We start from the raw sequence: 17227 nt of genomic DNA on the forward strand, positions 1-17227 counted from the left end.
CTTGATTTCATGGGAATCTAAAAAACAAAGCGTGGTCGCATTGAGTAGTACTGAAGCGGAGTATATCTCATTGTCAAATGCTGCAAAGGAAGCAATTTATTTGAAAAGACTGCTAACTGAACTTGAGGCCATTGATGATGTTCCAGTGGTATTGAGTGTTGACAACCAGGGAGCTCTTAAACTGGCGTCGAATGCTATATTTCATAACAGAAGTAAACACATAGACATCAAGTACCATCATATACGAGAACTCATTTACGAAAAGCAAATCAATCTCAAGTATCTTAGAACAGACAACATGATAGCTGATATTTTTACAAAAAATCTACAAAAGATTAAACATTGGAAATTTGTCGATCTTATGAACATGAATTAATTAAGTTGTTTAGTATTAGGTTTAAGAAGGAGTATTGGAAATACTACTTAATACAATATTATAAACCTGATACAAAACATACTTTGTATTTATATTATTGTTATATCATAGTTGTTTGGAGTTTTTTGTATTGTTATTGAAAAATATATTATTTTCAATTTATTGTGTGTGCTGAATAAAACTTTGATTCGTTTGGAAACTTTTTCTTGTTCCTAATTAATTTTCTAACAGAGTTTTTTGAAAAAAATATTTTTTTTTAAAATCCAGCTTTGGTTGGTCTTTGAAAAAATATTTTTTTTTAATCCAGGTTCAGTTGGTCTTCGAAGAATAATATTTTATACTAACTGGTTAGCGAAACTGTTGGGCGCCATTTTGCTACAAAAAATACAGGTTGAGATAAGACAAAAAACTTCAATAAAGTTTAACACAATCGTCCAACAGATTGGTATCCGGAGATTTTGGTGGCCATTGCGCGCTGGAGATGAAGCGAGCCGATCAGCGTCTATTAAGCGGTTGTTGAATTCGTTGGGCGCCATTATGATAAAACAAAACCCTAGCAGCCACAAATTTTAAGATATATACTGCCTTAAACGCTAAAATATTACTCCTGAATTGATTGGGCGCCATCTTGACAAAAACTATATGTCCTGTTACACTCCCGAATTTTGTGTCCAAAATTACTTTTGGCATTATTCCATGGGTTTCTCCTCCATCTGGCTTTTTGAGAAGTTGGAGGATAAAAATTTCATCAAAGGATCTCCATGTCAATTCCAGCCACGTATGCCTCAAATAACAAATAAATGTTCAAGTGAAATATTTTGTATTATTTTTTATTTTTTTGTTCAAAAATAAAAAATTAATCATACGCCCCCGATAAATGAAAAATAAAAAAAAGGACAAACGATTCTTTATCTCTCTCTCTCTCGGCAAATAAAAATAAATTCACAATTGTCAGCCTCTTTCCGTTCGGGTAGATAATTTTATTCATTTCTCCTCCGGTTTTATTGTTCGAAATGCTTAGCTATCATCATCATTATTGCTATCATGACTTTATTGTTGTTGTTGTTCGTGTTGTTCTTTATTCTTGTCATGGACCGGCAATGTTGTGTAAACATAACCAAAGATATGTTGTCAAGTTTTCGGGTTGTCTTTGTTTGAGTTTCCTTTTTTTTTTTCCTGGGCTAGGCAATTGAATCTGGGCTGGCAGTTTTTTTGTGCCAGTATTGAAATCACTGCTTAAATCGAAAATGTAAATTTCGTTTGTGCCCCTCTCCCCCCTCTCCCTGCTTTCTATTCATTTCTTTTTAAAATTGCTGATCTTGGCAGAAAAATAGAAAAGCCTTCAGTGTTTTTAACAATGGCCAGCCGAAACAGACCCGCAGGAGCAGCAACAGCAGCAGAAGAATACAAATAGACTTTCTCGACACAGTAACCGACAAAGGACCTCAATGGTATCGTATCTGGAAAATGCTTTCGTTTTTCTTTGGCTTTATTGAAATCGAAAGAAAGCCGGAATTTCAGCTGTTTTTTTTTCTATTTCGGCGAAAGTGTCTCCACAGGAAGCACAACATACCCCTGCGCACACACACAAACCCTCATCCAATAGAAGCCAGGCCATTCCCGAATAACCGAACAATAAATGCATATTGTAAAGGACATATTTGATAGGCCCTAAGTCTTTTGTTACCCCAACAAAAAAAAGAGAAAAAATCCAATGGCAGATTTCATTTCATAACAAGGAAACGGAAGTTGATAGGCGATATTGATTAGGCGTTTTGTTGAGTTTGAGAGCATGTCTATGCATGCAGGAGGGGGAGGAGGATGAAGGGGGGGGGGGAGGGATTGGTATTGACAAATTTTTATTGCTTCACTGAAAGCTGGGTGGTGGCAAATCAAGAATTCTTCTTAAAATGGTCCTCCATTCCCTCTGTGTGATTTCAATTCCTAGTAGCCTTCCCCACCCCTCTCTCCACTCACTCTCCTTTTTCCAATCCCCCTAAAAAACATTTGAATACAAAGCGTGTGTGCAAAGGACTTGTTTTGATTGCTTTTGTAGCCCAAAATTCCCTGAATTTGGGGAGAAGGCGACACGAGCTTTGCAAACAAATCCTTGCAATGTTCCACATGTCCTTTGTGTCGTCATTCAATCTTTTGATGATTTTTGCCATCGCTGACCGCTGAAAGGAGGGATTATGGGTCCAGTACTAAAAACAAATTCTATAAATAGTCATGTTTATTAACTTTCGGAGGTCTTTAGTTCTGGGATTTAATATAATTTGCAAACATTTTCCAGCAAATAACCCAGGCAGCGTATGATTGTTATTTATTGTCAGGGCAATGGGGCGTATGATTATTGGCAAAAGAAGAATAACTTTAAAATGTAAAATAATTTTTAAATGTAAAAATCGCCACGAAATATTCTACGAAAAATCGCAGCGACTCAGAACAAAAGATTTTTTTAGAAAACACTTCCAGATTTCAAATCGATGGAATTTTTTCCAAAGAAAAAAATTGAAAGACCGCATTTTGACGTTTTATTTTTCGGTAAAAAAAATCGCCTATAAAAAATTCAAAGAATCCAGGTTTGGAATTGTTTTTCGAAAGAATTATTTATAAATTTGGGCACTCTAGTCCTCTAGAAGAAGACTTTCAGCACTTCGTTAAAAAGACATTTAATAGGCTATGTCAAAATAGCCCAAGTAATGCTAGTTATGCTAAAGTCAAAAATCGGACTAGCAATCCCTACAATGCTGCTGAGAACAAAAGATTTTTTTATAGAAAACATTTCCAGATTTATAGAAAAAATATTCAAAAAAATATTCCATAGAAAAAATATTCAAGGACCTCACTTTGAAGTTTTTTTCGGTAAAAAAAAAAATTTAAAACCCCATTCTGACGTTTTTTTTTTCGTTGAAAAAATTCCCTATTAAAAAATTCAAAGACCCCAGGTCTGGGGATTTGTTTCTCGAAAGAATTATTTATAAATTTAGGCTCTCAAGTCCTTTACAAGAAGACCTTGAGCTCTTTGTTAAGAAGACATTTAATAGGCTATGCCAAAATGGCCGCAGTAATGCTAGTTATGCCGAAGTTAAAAATCGGACTAGCAAACCCTACAATGCCGCTCACAACAAACTATTTTTTTTTTATAGAAAACATTTCCAAATTTCAAATCGATGGATTCTTTTTCCATAGGAAAAAAATCAAAAACCCCATTCTGACGTTTATTTTTCGCTAAGAAAAAAATTTCCTATTAAAAAATTCACAGAATCCAGGTCTGGGGATTTGTTTTTCAAGTGAATAATTTATGAATTTAGGCTTTCAAGTCCTCTACAAGAAGACTTTGAGCTCTTTGTTAAAAAGACATTTTATAGGCTATGCCAAAATGGCCGCAGTAATGCTAGTTATGCCGAAGTTAAAAATCGGACTAGCAAACCCTACAATGCCGCTCACAACAAACTATATTTTTTTTTATAGAAAATATTTCCAGATTTCAAATCGATGGAATTTCTTCCATAGGAAAAATATGCAAAGACCCCATTCTGACGCTTTATTTTGGTGAAAAAAAATCCCCTATTAAAAAAAATTAAAAAATCCAGGTCTGGAATTGTTTTTCGAAAGAATCATTTATGAATTTAGGCACCCTAGACCTCTAGAAGAAGACATTGAGCTCTTCGTTAAAAATACATTTAATAGGCTATGCCAAAATGGCCGCAGTAATGCTAGTTATAGCAAAGTCAAAAATCGGACTAGCGATCCCTACAATGCCGCTCACAACAAATAGAAAACAAAAAAAATATTCAAAGACCCCATTCTAACGTTTTATTTTTGGTGAAAAAAATTCCGTATTAAAAAATTCACAGAATCCAGGTCTGGGGATTTGTTTTTCGAAAAAATCATTTATGAAGTTAAGCACTCTAGACCTCTAGAAGAAGACCTTTGGCTATGCCAAATTAGCCAAAGTTAGGCTTGTTATGCCAAAGTCAAAAATCAGACTAGCGATCCCTACAATGCAGCCATTTTAATTAAATGGCAGAAAAAACTGAGCTCAGAATTAAAAGTGGCTATTTTTGGGCTTCAACATGTAACACGAATCGCATTTATTCTGTTTCGACCTTTATAGTTTTCTTATGGATAGCCATTTCACAATAAGTAGCGTTGCCACTTGTCAAATTAACATTTTATATGGCAATCCTCAACTGTCAAATTGTCGATTTTCAGTTACTAAAATGGTGATTCATCAGCAACCATTTATTTGCAATTGTTGCAAACATTTTTGAAGTATTTAAAATTAATATTATGTGAACCCTGTTTACGGCAAATTAAAGGATCACCCTTAAGGCAAGGGTTGTATTTTAGACAAATTTTACAATAGATCGATTGGGAAATAATAAAAAAATGCATTGCGCCAGGCCTATAACTAATACCAAAGTCAAAAATCGGACTACCGATCCCTTCAATGCCGCCATTTCAATTAAATGACGGAGAAAATTGGTCTCAGAGTTAAAATTGGCTATTTTAGAGCATGTAGCGTATTAATTATGTTTCGACCTTCACTTATCAATAGCCATTTCACAATAAGTGGTGTTGCCACTTGTCAAAATTACATTATGTATGGCAATCCTTAAGTTGTCAATTTCAGGTGCAAAAACATTGATTGTGAATATTTTCAAAGAAATAAAACCGGAAATTAAAGGATCTCCCTTAAGGCAAGGTTTGTATTTACGTCAAATTTTATAAAAGAGCGATTTGCAAGTAAAGACAATCTTTTGTATTGCTAGTTATACCAAAGTCAAAAATCAGACTAGCGCTCCCTACAATGCCGCCATGTAAACTATATAGCAGAGAAAAGCTGTGGCATTGCCACTTGTCAAAATAACATTAAAGATCGATTTGCAAGTAAACATTTTTTTGTAATGTGGCAACCATTGCTACTTACGCCAAGGTCAAAAATCAGACTAGCCATCCCTACAATGTCGCCATTTAAATTAAATGACGTAGAAAACTGGTCTAAAAGTTAAAATTGACTATTTTGCACGACAACACGACCTTTTCTCTATAAGTGGTGCTGCCACTTGTCAAAATAACGTTATGTATGGCAATCGTTAAATGTAAAAATATCAATTTCAGCAACCAATTATTTGCAGTTGTTGCGAAAAATTTTGAATTATTAAAAGTAATTTTATGGCGACACTGTTTGCGTCATATTTAAGGATCACCCTCAATGCAAGGGTTGTATTTCCGACACATTTACCAATGATTGATGCGGATCGCTTCACAGGAGCATACATTAACCCAAATGAAAATTGTTTCTATCACTCTACAATCAGGGACAAGCCGAGTTCAATGAATTTGTTACGATTCTTAACTTAATGGGGGTAGCCGCATCGACACATCTGCTGGCAGAATGAACTGTCACCAATTTTAGATTCAAAATTTTGAATGAAAATTTAATCAAATTTGTTGAAAAATTCATGTCACAACAACCTCCGAATAACGTCGTATAAGAAAACATATACAAATCGACTTTTTTTCAACAATCTTTTTTTATTCAATTTTTGATATTCCAATGTTCCCGAGCATTAAAAGTAAAAGTTGACAACGTAAATTACAGAAAATGCAGAGATGGGTATGCTTATTTAAAATGACTTTACCTTCTTAATTTTACCATGATTTGTACGTGGAAAATTAAAATCATTCAACCCTAACCCTAAAATTCTTTAATTCTAAAATTCCTCCCTTCCTTCTAACCAACCAGCCAAGAACGATCTAGTTCACCCTAAATTTCTTTGGAAAAAGCAGTTAATGATTTTTCGTTTGTTATTACCACCATTATTTTAATTAATATTTTTATTATTATTAATACTGTCATTATTATTATTATTGTTATTTGTATTATTAATATAGATAATATTATTACTATTATCAATTTTATCATTATTATTATAATTTCCATCATTATCGCTATTATTTTCATTCTGTTTACTACTTTAGTCAGCACAATCGACCAGCCGAAAGTCGACCTAGGTCAGCCTACATTTCCAGTGAATGACTCCTTCCTTACAATAAACCAGCCAAAAACGACCTGGGTCATCCTACATTCATTGGTAAAAGCCAAATAATGACTCTCTTCTCTATTATTTCTTTTATTATTGTTGATTTTTATTTTTATTTATATAATTGATGATGATGATGATGATTATTATTATTATTATTATTATTATTATTATTATTATTATTATTATTATTATTATTATTATTATTATTATTATTATTATTATTATTATTATTATTATTATTATTATTATTATTATTATTATTATTATTATTATTATTATTATTATTATTATTATTATTATTATTATTATATTATTATTATTATATTATTATTATTATTATTATTATTATTATTATATTATTATTATTATTATTATTATTATTATTATTATTATTATTATTATTATTATTATTATTATTATTATTATTATATTATTATTATTATTATTATTATTATATTATTATTATTATTATTATTATTATTATTATTATTATTATATTATTATTATTATTATTATTATTATTATTATTATTATTATTATTATTATTATTATTATTATTATTATTATTATTATTATTATTATTATTATTATTATTATTATTATTATTATTATTATTATTATTATTATTATTATTATTATTATTATTATTATTATTATTATTATTATTATTATTATTATTATTATTATTATTATTATTATTATTATTATTATTATTATTATTATTATTATTATTATTATTATTATTATTATTATTATTATTATTATTATTATTATTATTATTATTATTATTATTATTATTATTATTATTATTATTATTATTATTATTATTATTATTATTATTATTATTATTATTATTATTATCATTATTATTATAATTTTCATCATTATCACTATTATTGCTATTATTATTTTCATTCTGTTTACTCCTTTAGTCAGCACAACCAACCAGCCAAAAGTCGGTCTAGGTCACCCTACATTTCTTGGCAAATAAATAGAAGGTTTTTTTACTTGCTTCTTCGTAACAAAACAAAGAAATTTTAGCTTGACTTACTTCAATTTCGACCCATCATTTATATTTGTTCACCTGCTTCTTTTTTATTTTACAAAGAAGCCAGTCGACGATTGAATCCAGCCAAAATAACGTTGTATGTATTCCATCCGTTATATTTGCCCTTTAATTAGTGCAAACAATAATCGGCCTAGGCCACCCTACATTTTCTGTGAATGACTCTTTCCTCCCAACAAACCAGCCAAAAACGACCTAGGTCACCCTATATTCATAACCAAAAGTCAGCGAATGACTACTTTCTCTATTATTTCTTAAATTATTATTAATTATTGTTGCTATTATTTATATAATTAATATGCCTAGTATTATTATCAAAGAAGCCAGCCGACGACTTAATCCAACCAAAATACTGTTTTATGTATACCTTCCTTTATATTTGGCCTTTAAATAGTGCAAACAATAATCGGCCTAGGCCACCCTACATTTCTAGTGAAGGTCTCCTTCCTTCCAACAAACCAGCCAAAAACGATCTGGTTCACCCTACATTCATTAGCATGACTTCCTTCATTCATTGGCTTTTGCTAATGAATGTAGAGTGAACCAGGGCGTTTTTGACTGGTTTGTTGGAAGGAAGGAGTCATTCATTAGAAATGTAGGGTGACCTAGGGCGATTGTTGTCACACACCTTTAGTGTTATAAATATCTATGGCGTATAAATCCTATTATTTTAGTTTTCCAATTAAAACTCCTCTCTCCGGCCGCAAATGGAACAGGAACATCTCCTGGTTTCTACTTCCCATTGCGCATTGTGGATTTTTTTCTGTTTCCCGTTTTTCGAACAGAAAAAAAGAAACAATTGTTTGCAAACAAATCGAACAGCCTTGATGTGATGCGATGCGATGTCGATGCCTAGGATAATGGCTTCTTGAAAATGTTACTGACAAATCAATTGCTGAACAAACAAACCACTTTACTTGGCTTCTTTGCAAGCTGGCTTTGCCAGGCTCTTGCTTTCCATTCTCCCTTGACGCCCCTCCCCCTCACTTAACAAGTCAAATACAGAGGCACACTAGGAGGACACTTAAATCTAAAGCTGAGTGGTAACAATTCGATTGACTTGAATGCTAATCATTATCAACAGTACGTACACCTCTCCCAGCCACCATCAGGCGTGGGGGAGGTTGCCCAACGTCAGAACCAGCCGCCGTATGTTTCGAAATGTAAACACACAGTCGTTGTCATTGTCATTCTTGGCATCATCATTGTCACGACCATCACCACCATCATCCTCATCATCATGGTCGTCGTCAGGAACAGCCATAGCGCGTTTTATGTGACGGAATTTCGCTTTAGTGCTTGAAGTACAAAACTGTGTCTTTGTCAAATGGTTTTAGGAACTGAGAGTTGTTTTAGGAAAATTGAAAACAGAAAAAAAAAGTTGAGGAGAAGCAGTCAATTCTTCGAAGTTTAGGGGGGTTTAAATGCTGCGGCCCATGATGCGTATGACTAACGACAACACTTATACGTCAACCAAGCCAAAAATAAATATTTGCTTTTTTAACAGAAAACCGAATTCTAGGGGACTAAAATTCCATTTTTTCTATAACAAAAAATTCGGAAGACCCTTAGGGTCTTTTTTGGGACAAAAAAAATAATTCCATTAAAAATACTAACCTCACTTTTTTACCTTTCCAGGTTATGGCAACATTGCGCCTCGCACCACCCTGGGCCGTTTGGTTACCCTGGCCTATGCATTTTTCGGCATACCCCTGACCCTGGTGTATCTCTCCAGCACGGGTGGCATTCTGGCCAAGGTGGCCCGCGAAGTATTCTCCAAGGCGTTGTGCTGCTGCCTATGCTCCAACTGTGGCTACTGTTGTTACGACGAAAAGCGTATGGCCGAAAAGGAGAGGCGTATGAAACGCAAACGCCAACAGGAAGAGTTGCGCAAACAACAACAAGCTCTGCAGGAACCCTACTACGTACGCTCCGGTTCAATGCCGGACACGTTTCAGACGCCGGAAAAACAATCGCTCGGTCAGAGCAGCATACAAATGCCCGATCTCGATTCGCTGAGTGCCAGTGAGTCGCGTGGCAGCATGCATGGCCTGGCCATCTTGGCACCCATACTCCTCTGCTTTTGCATGATGATAATCTACATCTTGTTCGGAGCCGTGGTTCTCTATCGCCTCGAGGATTGGCCCCTCTTGGATGGCATATATTTTTGTTTCATGAGTTTATCCACCATTGGTTTCGGCGATATGATGCCAGGCTTTCGTCGTGATTCCAATACCACAATATGGTTCTGTTCCATATACATTATGTCCGGCATGGCCCTGACGGCCATGTGTTTCAATGTCATACACGAAGAGATTGTGAATCGCATTAAATTTGTGGTGGAATTTAAGAAGACATCGAATCTGGATACAACGAATGATGAGCCGACCAGCTATTATATGCCACCTTGACAGCCATACAACGAGAAGAAGCAGAACTTGTATCAACGAAATCCCACCGAAGAGACTTTGGTAACGGGTGAGTAAAGAGTTAGGTGGGAAATCAGAACAAAAATGAATAAAAATTCGTTTCACAAAAACGCTAAATTGGCCACATTGTACCTCAAGATCAAAATTTTAGTTCAATTTTAAATTAGCTGATTTTTAAATGTCATATTAGCCACACTGAAAAAAAAACCAAAAAAATTAATAAAAATATGTTTTTGGAAAAACGCTACATTGGCCTCATCGGACCCCAAGATCAGAATTTTAGTTCAATTTTACATTAGCTGATTTTTAAATGTCATATTAGCCACACTGAAAGAAAAATTAATAAAAATACTTTTTTGGAAAAACGCTACATTGGCTTCATTGAACCTCAAGATCAGAATTTTAGTTCAATTTTACATTAGCTGATTTTTTAACGCCACATTAGCCACACTGTATAAACAAAGGTAGCCTCATCATGTTTCAAAACGCTACATTAGCCACATTGTACCTCAAGATTAGATTTTTAGTCCAAATTTATTTTAGTTGATTTTTTAAACGCCCCATTAGCCACACTGCATGTTTATAAAGAAAATCTCATCATGTTTGAAAACGCTTGATTAGCCACATTGGCACTCAGTATCAACCTTTTACGTGCAATTTTATATTATCGCTTATTTAAACGCTGCATTAGCCACTCCACAAAAGAAAATGCAACTCTGGTTTCAGAGATGTTCAGACTTGACACATTGTTAATTTGGCGTTTTTTTCGAAAATGTGTATAAATTTCATTTTAAAACGCTACATTGACCACATTGTACCTTGAGATCCAATTTTTAGAAGTTAGCTGATATTTTAAACGTCACATTAGCCACACTTTATAAACAAAGACAATCCCATCACATTTGAAAACGCTACATTAGCCACATTGAAACTCAGTATCACCATTTTACGCAAAATTTTATATTATCGCTTATTTAAACGCTGAATTAGCCACTCCACAAAAGAAAATGCAACTCTGACTTCAGAGATGTTTAAATTTGAGACTTTTTTAATTTGGGGTTTTTTTAAACGCTACATTAGCGAGACAATACGAATGAATACAACTCTGCCTTAAGGGGTGTTCACACATTACACAATTTCAAAATAACGGGTTCTAAATCTCTGCTGTGGCCACACTCAGTTACAAAATACAACCATGTGATGGCATCTCTTAAGGGAGGTTCACATGCTACGAATAAATTGAAGTAAAGGGAGTTTTTTAATAAAAGAGGACGCGGACAGTTTTTTTCCACAGAAATTAATTCGAAAGACCATAGAGTCTTTGTTTCCTAATGTAAGGCAATCCATAGAACCCTATTTTAAACTTTAACGGGATTTTAACCTCTAAAATAGCCGTGGTGAATGAGAAAAAATAAAATGTGATTTCCTAAGGGATGTTCGCACGTAATGAACAATTACTGTTATCGGCCAATTTAAAAATATTTTCTTTAAAATTTTTGAGATATTATTTGCAATTTTATTCTAAAATGTCTCCTTTTTTCCAGGCACACCCACATCACTGGTCTTTGGCACCCACAATGACTCAGATTTGGCGAATATTCACCAATTAAAGGATTATGTTAATCACGAGTTAGTGCCTATTCTGACAATGGATCCAAATGCAACGGCTTCAACATCAACTAATCTACTAAAATCGAATGTAAATTTACCCCTTAATAATTTAACAACCTCAGCATCGTCCTGTGGTGGTGTTGGTGGTGGTTTGGCCACATCTCCGCCTAGTTCTTGTCCTGGGCTCAATAATATGGGTAGTCCTTTGATGGATACCCTCACGCCTACCACACAATCATCGTTGGACTCAAATGGTGGCAACCTCGGCCTCAAAGGGGTCTATACCCTGGCCGAAGAACCTGAGCTGGAGGCCCAGGAGACCCAAATAGATCGTATTTAAAATGTAAAATTATAAACCATTCACCCTAAGGTTGATAGTAAGGAATTTTTTTGTATATAAAAATAAAAATAAAAAAAATATATAAAATTAGAAAAATATCTTTGTTATATTTTAGTTAGAGTTAATGGTAAATTTAGCAATAAATTAAAAAAAAAATAAATTAAAAAAATAAAAAAAAACCGAATATTGTGACTGACAAACTGCAACCTAACATATAAAAAATATAATGAAAAAAAATTATCATCAGTATTCTTAAAGAAAATCTTGAAAAAAAAACTTTTTTTATTGTAAAAATATGAAAGAGTAAAAATCTTATAAAAAAAGTTATTAACTTTTGTACTTTTTATGTTAAGTATTTAGCTAAATGTTTAGATGATGTAATACACACACACACATTCACATACACTCAAATGTAGTTTTAAACATTAATCAATATAAAATTATTTCTAAAATAATGCCCAAAAAAAGAACCCAAACAACAAGAAATAAAAGTATTTCATAGGAAAACAATTAAAAACTACACATAAATTGTTAAAACATTAAAAAAAAAAATTGAAAAAAAACTAATTCTAACAATAAAACAAAAATTTCATAGCAAAAAAAAACGAACAACAAGATGAAGATACAACAAAACACCGTGTAAATGTATAAATAAGGTTATAACAATTTTCAAAAACCCAATAAAAAATTATAAAAGTAAAAAAGGAAAGCATTTTTTATTAGCTCATGGGAAAAAAGAAGAAAAATCAAGCCTTTAAAATTAGCGTTTTTTAACTCTACGAGTGCCATACTGTCATATATATCGCCACAATTGAAACAGTTTCTGGCACTGTGAAAAATATCTGTAGTTTCTATTTTCCCTTTGACATTTGGATTATTTTCAACCTTTTATTGTTAAGTTTTTAAAAGTAACGTTTTTTAACGCTACGAGTGCCATACTTTCATATAAAGCGCCACAATTGCAACACTTCCTGTCACTGTGAAAAATGCCTGTAGTTCCTATGTTCCCTTTGACACTAGGATTCTTTTCCACTTCTTCTTTTCAAGCTTTAACAATTAATGTTTTTTTTTTTGAACGCTGCGATTGCCATACTTTCATTTTAGGCGCCAACAATTGCAACACTTTCTGGCACTGTGAAAAATTGCTGTAGTTTCTATCTGTTCTTTGATAGCTACATTAGTTTCTGCCTTTGCTTTAGTTAAACTCCCAACTCTGAGTGATGATAGAGTTTCGTAGATCGCAAACGACACTTTGGTTTCAAGGAAATGGCGCGGAAATTTGTGAGTTGTTTTCGATCTATAAAGCCCTATGACCAATTTCTTTATTAGTGGATTGCGCCCGCCTCTTGAGGAGGCCTTATACCACCGCAATTGGTTTCAAGGGCCAAATCGTGAATTTGACTTCATAATAATACGACTACTCCATACGCAAGTATAACAACTGGTCCATAACAGACAAGGACTAGTCCAAATCAAAACCCAATGCATTAAAAAACCTAACCGATTTAACAATACGATGTTCTAGGATTGGATTTTAAAATTTGGCGCGCGATTTATGTTCTAGTTATAGGGCGGTTTCTGGCCTTTTTTAGGTATCTTTGGAATAGAAAGAATTTATAAACTTCGGCATAGTTGAGGCCTTCAAAAGATTTCTGTTTGATAGATATTCTCCTGATATCCCCGCTCACAATGTCTAGAAAAATCAAATATGTTTACAGTGATTATCTCTTGGCACAGGCCGACAAGAATCCAGCCGTCAAAGGAAGGGTAAGAATTGAACTTCCTTAGTTTGGAATTATTTAACTAGGTTTTCTGGAAACCCCTATTCTTTTTCCAGATTTCCCTCTTCAATTCTCTTCACTTTGATACCCTATTGATAGGAACAGTTTCCAGTATATCTTGAACTAAATATGATCCCCATTCCAGGCTTCTTTAACCCACAACCTCATCAAGTCCTATGGTCTTCTATCACACATGGAACGAATAAGGCCCGTTGTGGCCAATTCTGGTGACCTCAAGGCTTTTCACAATGCTGACTATGTAAAGCAGCTGAATCAATATGAAGATTTAAGCAAAGACGAAAATAAATTTCAGGATGATTCCTACACAGATGATGATCATGAAGAAGATTTAGAAGATTGCCTTTTATCGGATTGCCATGGTTTGTGCTATGATTGTCCGCCTTGGCGAGGGGTAAAGGACTATGTTTATGCCATTGCCGGGGCCACAATGACAGCCTGTGATACGGTCTGTAAATCGAAAGATAACAATGATATTGTCATTAATTGGTGTGGTGGTTGGCATCATGCCCAAAAGGGCCGGGCAGCTGGGTTCTGTTATGTCAATGATATTGTTTTGGGTATTCTAGTGTTGACCACAAAATTTCGCCGGATACTCTATGTGGATTTGGATAATCATCATGGTAGGATGTTGTAATATTTTTTTTATTATGTTTGTGCCTTATTAATTTCCTATTTTTAGGAGATGGCGTTGAAGAAGCCTTTGCCTCTACACGCCGTGTATTTTGTCTGTCCTTTCATCAAATGGAATGTGGTTATTACCCAGGTAGTGGTAGTTGCAAGGACATGGGTCGGGACAATGGCTTGGGCTATACTGTCAATTTTCCCTATAAAAGAGGAATTACGGGCGCAAAATACAAGAAATATTTTAAGAGGTTCTTTAAAGATCCGTATTTTAGAGAATATATTTTTTGAAATCTCCATCCTTTTCGCCTAGAGTCTTCTCTGCCGTGTACAAGGCCTTCAAACCAAATGTCTGTGTTGTCCAATGCGGTGCGGATGTTATAGTGGGCGATCCTTTGGGTGGCTCGAATTTGATACCACAAGATTTAATGGAATGCATTAGAGTTATATTAGACTATCCCGTACCCTGTGTATTCTTGGGTGGAGGAGGTTATAATTTGGCCAATTCTAGTCGGTATTGGTGCCAACTAACAGCTGCTTTATGCGATGAAGTGCTTGAAGATGATGTCCCTAGCGATAATGAAAATTTCCTTAAATATGGACCATATTATAGTTTAAGTATCACAGCAATGTCAACATTAAGAGATGAAAACTGTGAAGATGATTTGGAGCAACAATGTAGAACGATAGAAGGTAGGATCTACTTAACCGTATTCAAGTGGAGTCATGTTAGATACCCTTTTTTCTTTTAGAACATTTGGTATCGTATCAAACTCATGCGATTTAGAAGCAAGATAAGGTTATTGTTTGGCCTCAGATTGGAAGGTATGGAAATAAGCTACACCTCCACCTTTTGAATAAAAAAAGCTCTAACATATAAAGACTGCCGGTGAATGCATCTTATCTGTTTTATTCCCGTATCCTCAAACCCAATGGAACTCACATGGAAATTTCAATGCAGAAAGAAAAAAATTGAATGGAACTTCTTCCATCTTTAGTTTTATGTAGCTATTTATTTTACTTCTTATTTATTGAACTGATAATTACGACTGATCGTTCGGTCGGTCATCTAGAAAAAAATAATTAAAATCTTAAAGAAAATAATGTCAGGTTCATTTTTACAAAATCTGTATGTTTGTAATTGTATTTTAAATGTTATAAAGATTGAATACACTGTAACTTGAATTGTTGAATCCTTGTCTTTCACCCTACTCCCCTTAACGTCCCGCTGCCGCTTTAAAACGTTTGCTCGGCGATGCTCCACCCAATTCTGGCTTAACACGTGTGGGCGACAATAAACTATTAGCTCCCATGCCAGGATTTGTTGCAGAATTTTGTACTGGGTCTTGTAGCCACCTAACTTGTGTGGCGGGACCATAACCCTTTTCATTGCGTGCCGCAATACGAAATATAATAGCCGGTTTATTGGAACAATCTACATGGGCTGCTGACAAAGAGTTATGCGATACCGTACATTGATTAGCTGCCCCCACATAGACTCGTACAAATGCCAATTGTGCTGGAGCTCTTTGTCCCGCCTTGGCCTCTTTCTCTTTGCCCGGCTTGACAGCCAAATATACCGAATATTCAACAATTTCATTGGAACTAACACAGCTTGGTGGTGGCTCCCAGGTAAGATGAGCTCCCTCCGAAGACTTGGATATCTTAATGGCCGATGGCGCTCCCGGGAAGCCGGGTAGGCATGTTTTAAAACTAGATATTTCACTCCAATCACTGGCCCCCACCGAATTTAAGGCTCTAATGCGAAAACGATATGCCGTTCCGGGTTCAAGATTAATGCGTTCATATTGTGTTAAATCGGGTATTTCATCGGAATTGAGATGCATACCAGCCGAAGTCCATACAGTGTTATCAATGTAATTGGTCACCGTGGTGGATAGATTTTGAAATATGCCCACAGTATGCCATTTGGCATCCTCCTCATCAATGGGTGGAGGTGGTGGTTGTGAATTAGGGGCTTGTGTGGTGGAGGGCGTTGTTGGCTGGGAGGTTGCAGGTTTTTGTGGTGTGACCTCTGTTCCTGATTGCGCTTGACCGGATGCTGTTGAATCTATCGACGAGGTTTGTGAGGATGTTAATGCAGAACTTGTCGATATCAAGGGTGCGGCCTCTGCTCCCGCAATTGAGGCCAATGTGGCCAAATTATCATGCCCAGCATCCATATCCACCGGTAAGTGATTTGAGCCAGCATTATCCCCAGCCTGGTGATGATTCAGTGCATCATTACTGGCATTCATTTGGGATTGCAATAAATTTTGTTGGCCCTCACCATGATTTTCCATAGCACCTATAATTACAAACAAACAAAAACTTCAATGAGACCAGTTTTCACACAGAATAGAAAACGCAACAATACCGTGAGCTGCCTCTGCACTATTCATGGGCTCTTCATCCGTATCCATTGGTGTTGATTGTTCGCCACTTTTACTGCCCATTTGCTGATGATCTGTTGCTTCACTTTCCATTTTTGGAAAAAGCAAGAAAAGAACACAAATGTGTGTTTAATATAATTAAAAAAACCTTAGTAAATTTGTTTACAGTCGCCACAAAATTCACAAGCTTATGTCTTGGCCAATTATGAGACACCCTGTTATGTGTGATGTATACTTTGGGTACGTTTTCAATCAACTGTTATTTGTATTGGATTACACACAGTAATGACAAGTGTCACTCACTGTAAAATGTTGCCTTAAAGTGGGTTCAGCTAATATGGTAATGTAAAAAGTAAATTTTTATAAAATGAGATATAATGAATTATATGGTGAAAATTAATAACTGTTTTTGAAAGAGGGCGAAGGAGCTAAGGAAAAAGTATAAAAGTTTTTAAAATCTCTGCGTTTTGGTTATAAATTAAACCAAAATCAAGACGAGGTTTTAGGTCAGATAGGTAGGTTGCGTCATTTAT

At 34.6% G+C, this 17227-nt stretch overlaps 3 protein-coding genes across 3 annotated transcripts in view; 2 read left to right on the forward strand and 1 right to left on the reverse strand.

Moving 5' to 3' along the window:
* Positions 1 to 12561, forward strand: part of LOC101895790 (uncharacterized) — a 95645-nt gene extending 83084 nt beyond the window's left edge. Inside the window, exons 4-5 of the mRNA XM_059122549.1 lie at positions 9137 to 9976; positions 11472 to 12561. Coding sequence (XP_058978532.1) covers positions 9137 to 9909 — 773 coding nt within the window. The 3' untranslated portion in view covers positions 9910 to 9976; positions 11472 to 12561. The remainder of the gene's footprint in view (positions 1 to 9136; positions 9977 to 11471) is intronic.
* A 661-nt stretch (positions 12562 to 13222) lies between these two features.
* On the forward strand, positions 13223 to 15192 carry LOC131802315 (histone deacetylase 8-like). The gene is made up of 5 exons (XM_059122379.1): positions 13223 to 13645; positions 13805 to 14300; positions 14360 to 14552; positions 14615 to 14994; positions 15054 to 15192. The coding sequence occupies exons 1-5, from the start codon at positions 13568 to 13570 to the stop codon at positions 15086 to 15088; spliced, it is 1182 nt and encodes a 393-aa protein (XP_058978362.1). The 5' UTR covers positions 13223 to 13567; the 3' UTR covers positions 15089 to 15192.
* Positions 15193 to 15294: 102 nt separating this feature from the next.
* On the reverse strand, positions 15295 to 16942 carry LOC101895092 (host cell factor). The gene is made up of 2 exons (XM_011295899.3): positions 16679 to 16942; positions 15295 to 16609 (listed from the first exon to the last, which is right to left on the reverse strand). Exons 1-2 carry the CDS (start codon positions 16785 to 16787, stop codon positions 15519 to 15521), a joined length of 1200 nt encoding a protein of 399 aa, XP_011294201.2. The 5' UTR covers positions 16788 to 16942; the 3' UTR covers positions 15295 to 15518.
* Between the last annotated feature and the right edge of the window lie 285 nt (positions 16943 to 17227).

The sequence above is a fragment of the Musca domestica genome, unplaced genomic scaffold, assembly GCF_030504385.1.
Source record: "Musca domestica strain aabys unplaced genomic scaffold, Musca_domestica.polishedcontigs.V.1.1 20, whole genome shotgun sequence".
NCBI classification, from domain to species: domain Eukaryota; kingdom Metazoa; phylum Arthropoda; class Insecta; order Diptera; family Muscidae; genus Musca; species Musca domestica.

What these genes read in the sequence shown, in the direction of transcription:
- LOC131802315 (XM_059122379.1), top strand. Translation starts at nt 13,568, where the DNA reads ATGTCTAGAAAAATCAAATATGTTTACAGTGATTATCTCTTGGCACAG. An exon ending in ATCCAGCCGTCAAAGGAAGG is followed by an intron (nt 13,646 to 13,804) that starts GTAAGAATTGAA and finishes TCCCCATTCCAG; the next exon opens with GCTTCTTTAACCCACAACCT. An exon ending in ACAATGTAGAACGATAGAAG is followed by an intron (nt 14,995 to 15,053) that starts GTAGGATCTACT and finishes TTTTTCTTTTAG; the next exon opens with AACATTTGGTATCGTATCAA.
- LOC101895092 (XM_011295899.3), bottom strand. Translation starts at nt 16,787, where the DNA reads ATGGAAAGTGAAGCAACAGATCATCAGCAAATGGGCAGTAAAAGTGGC. An exon ending in TAGTGCAGAGGCAGCTCACG is followed by an intron (nt 16,610 to 16,678) that starts GTATTGTTGCGT and finishes TTGTAATTATAG; the next exon opens with GTGCTATGGAAAATCATGGT.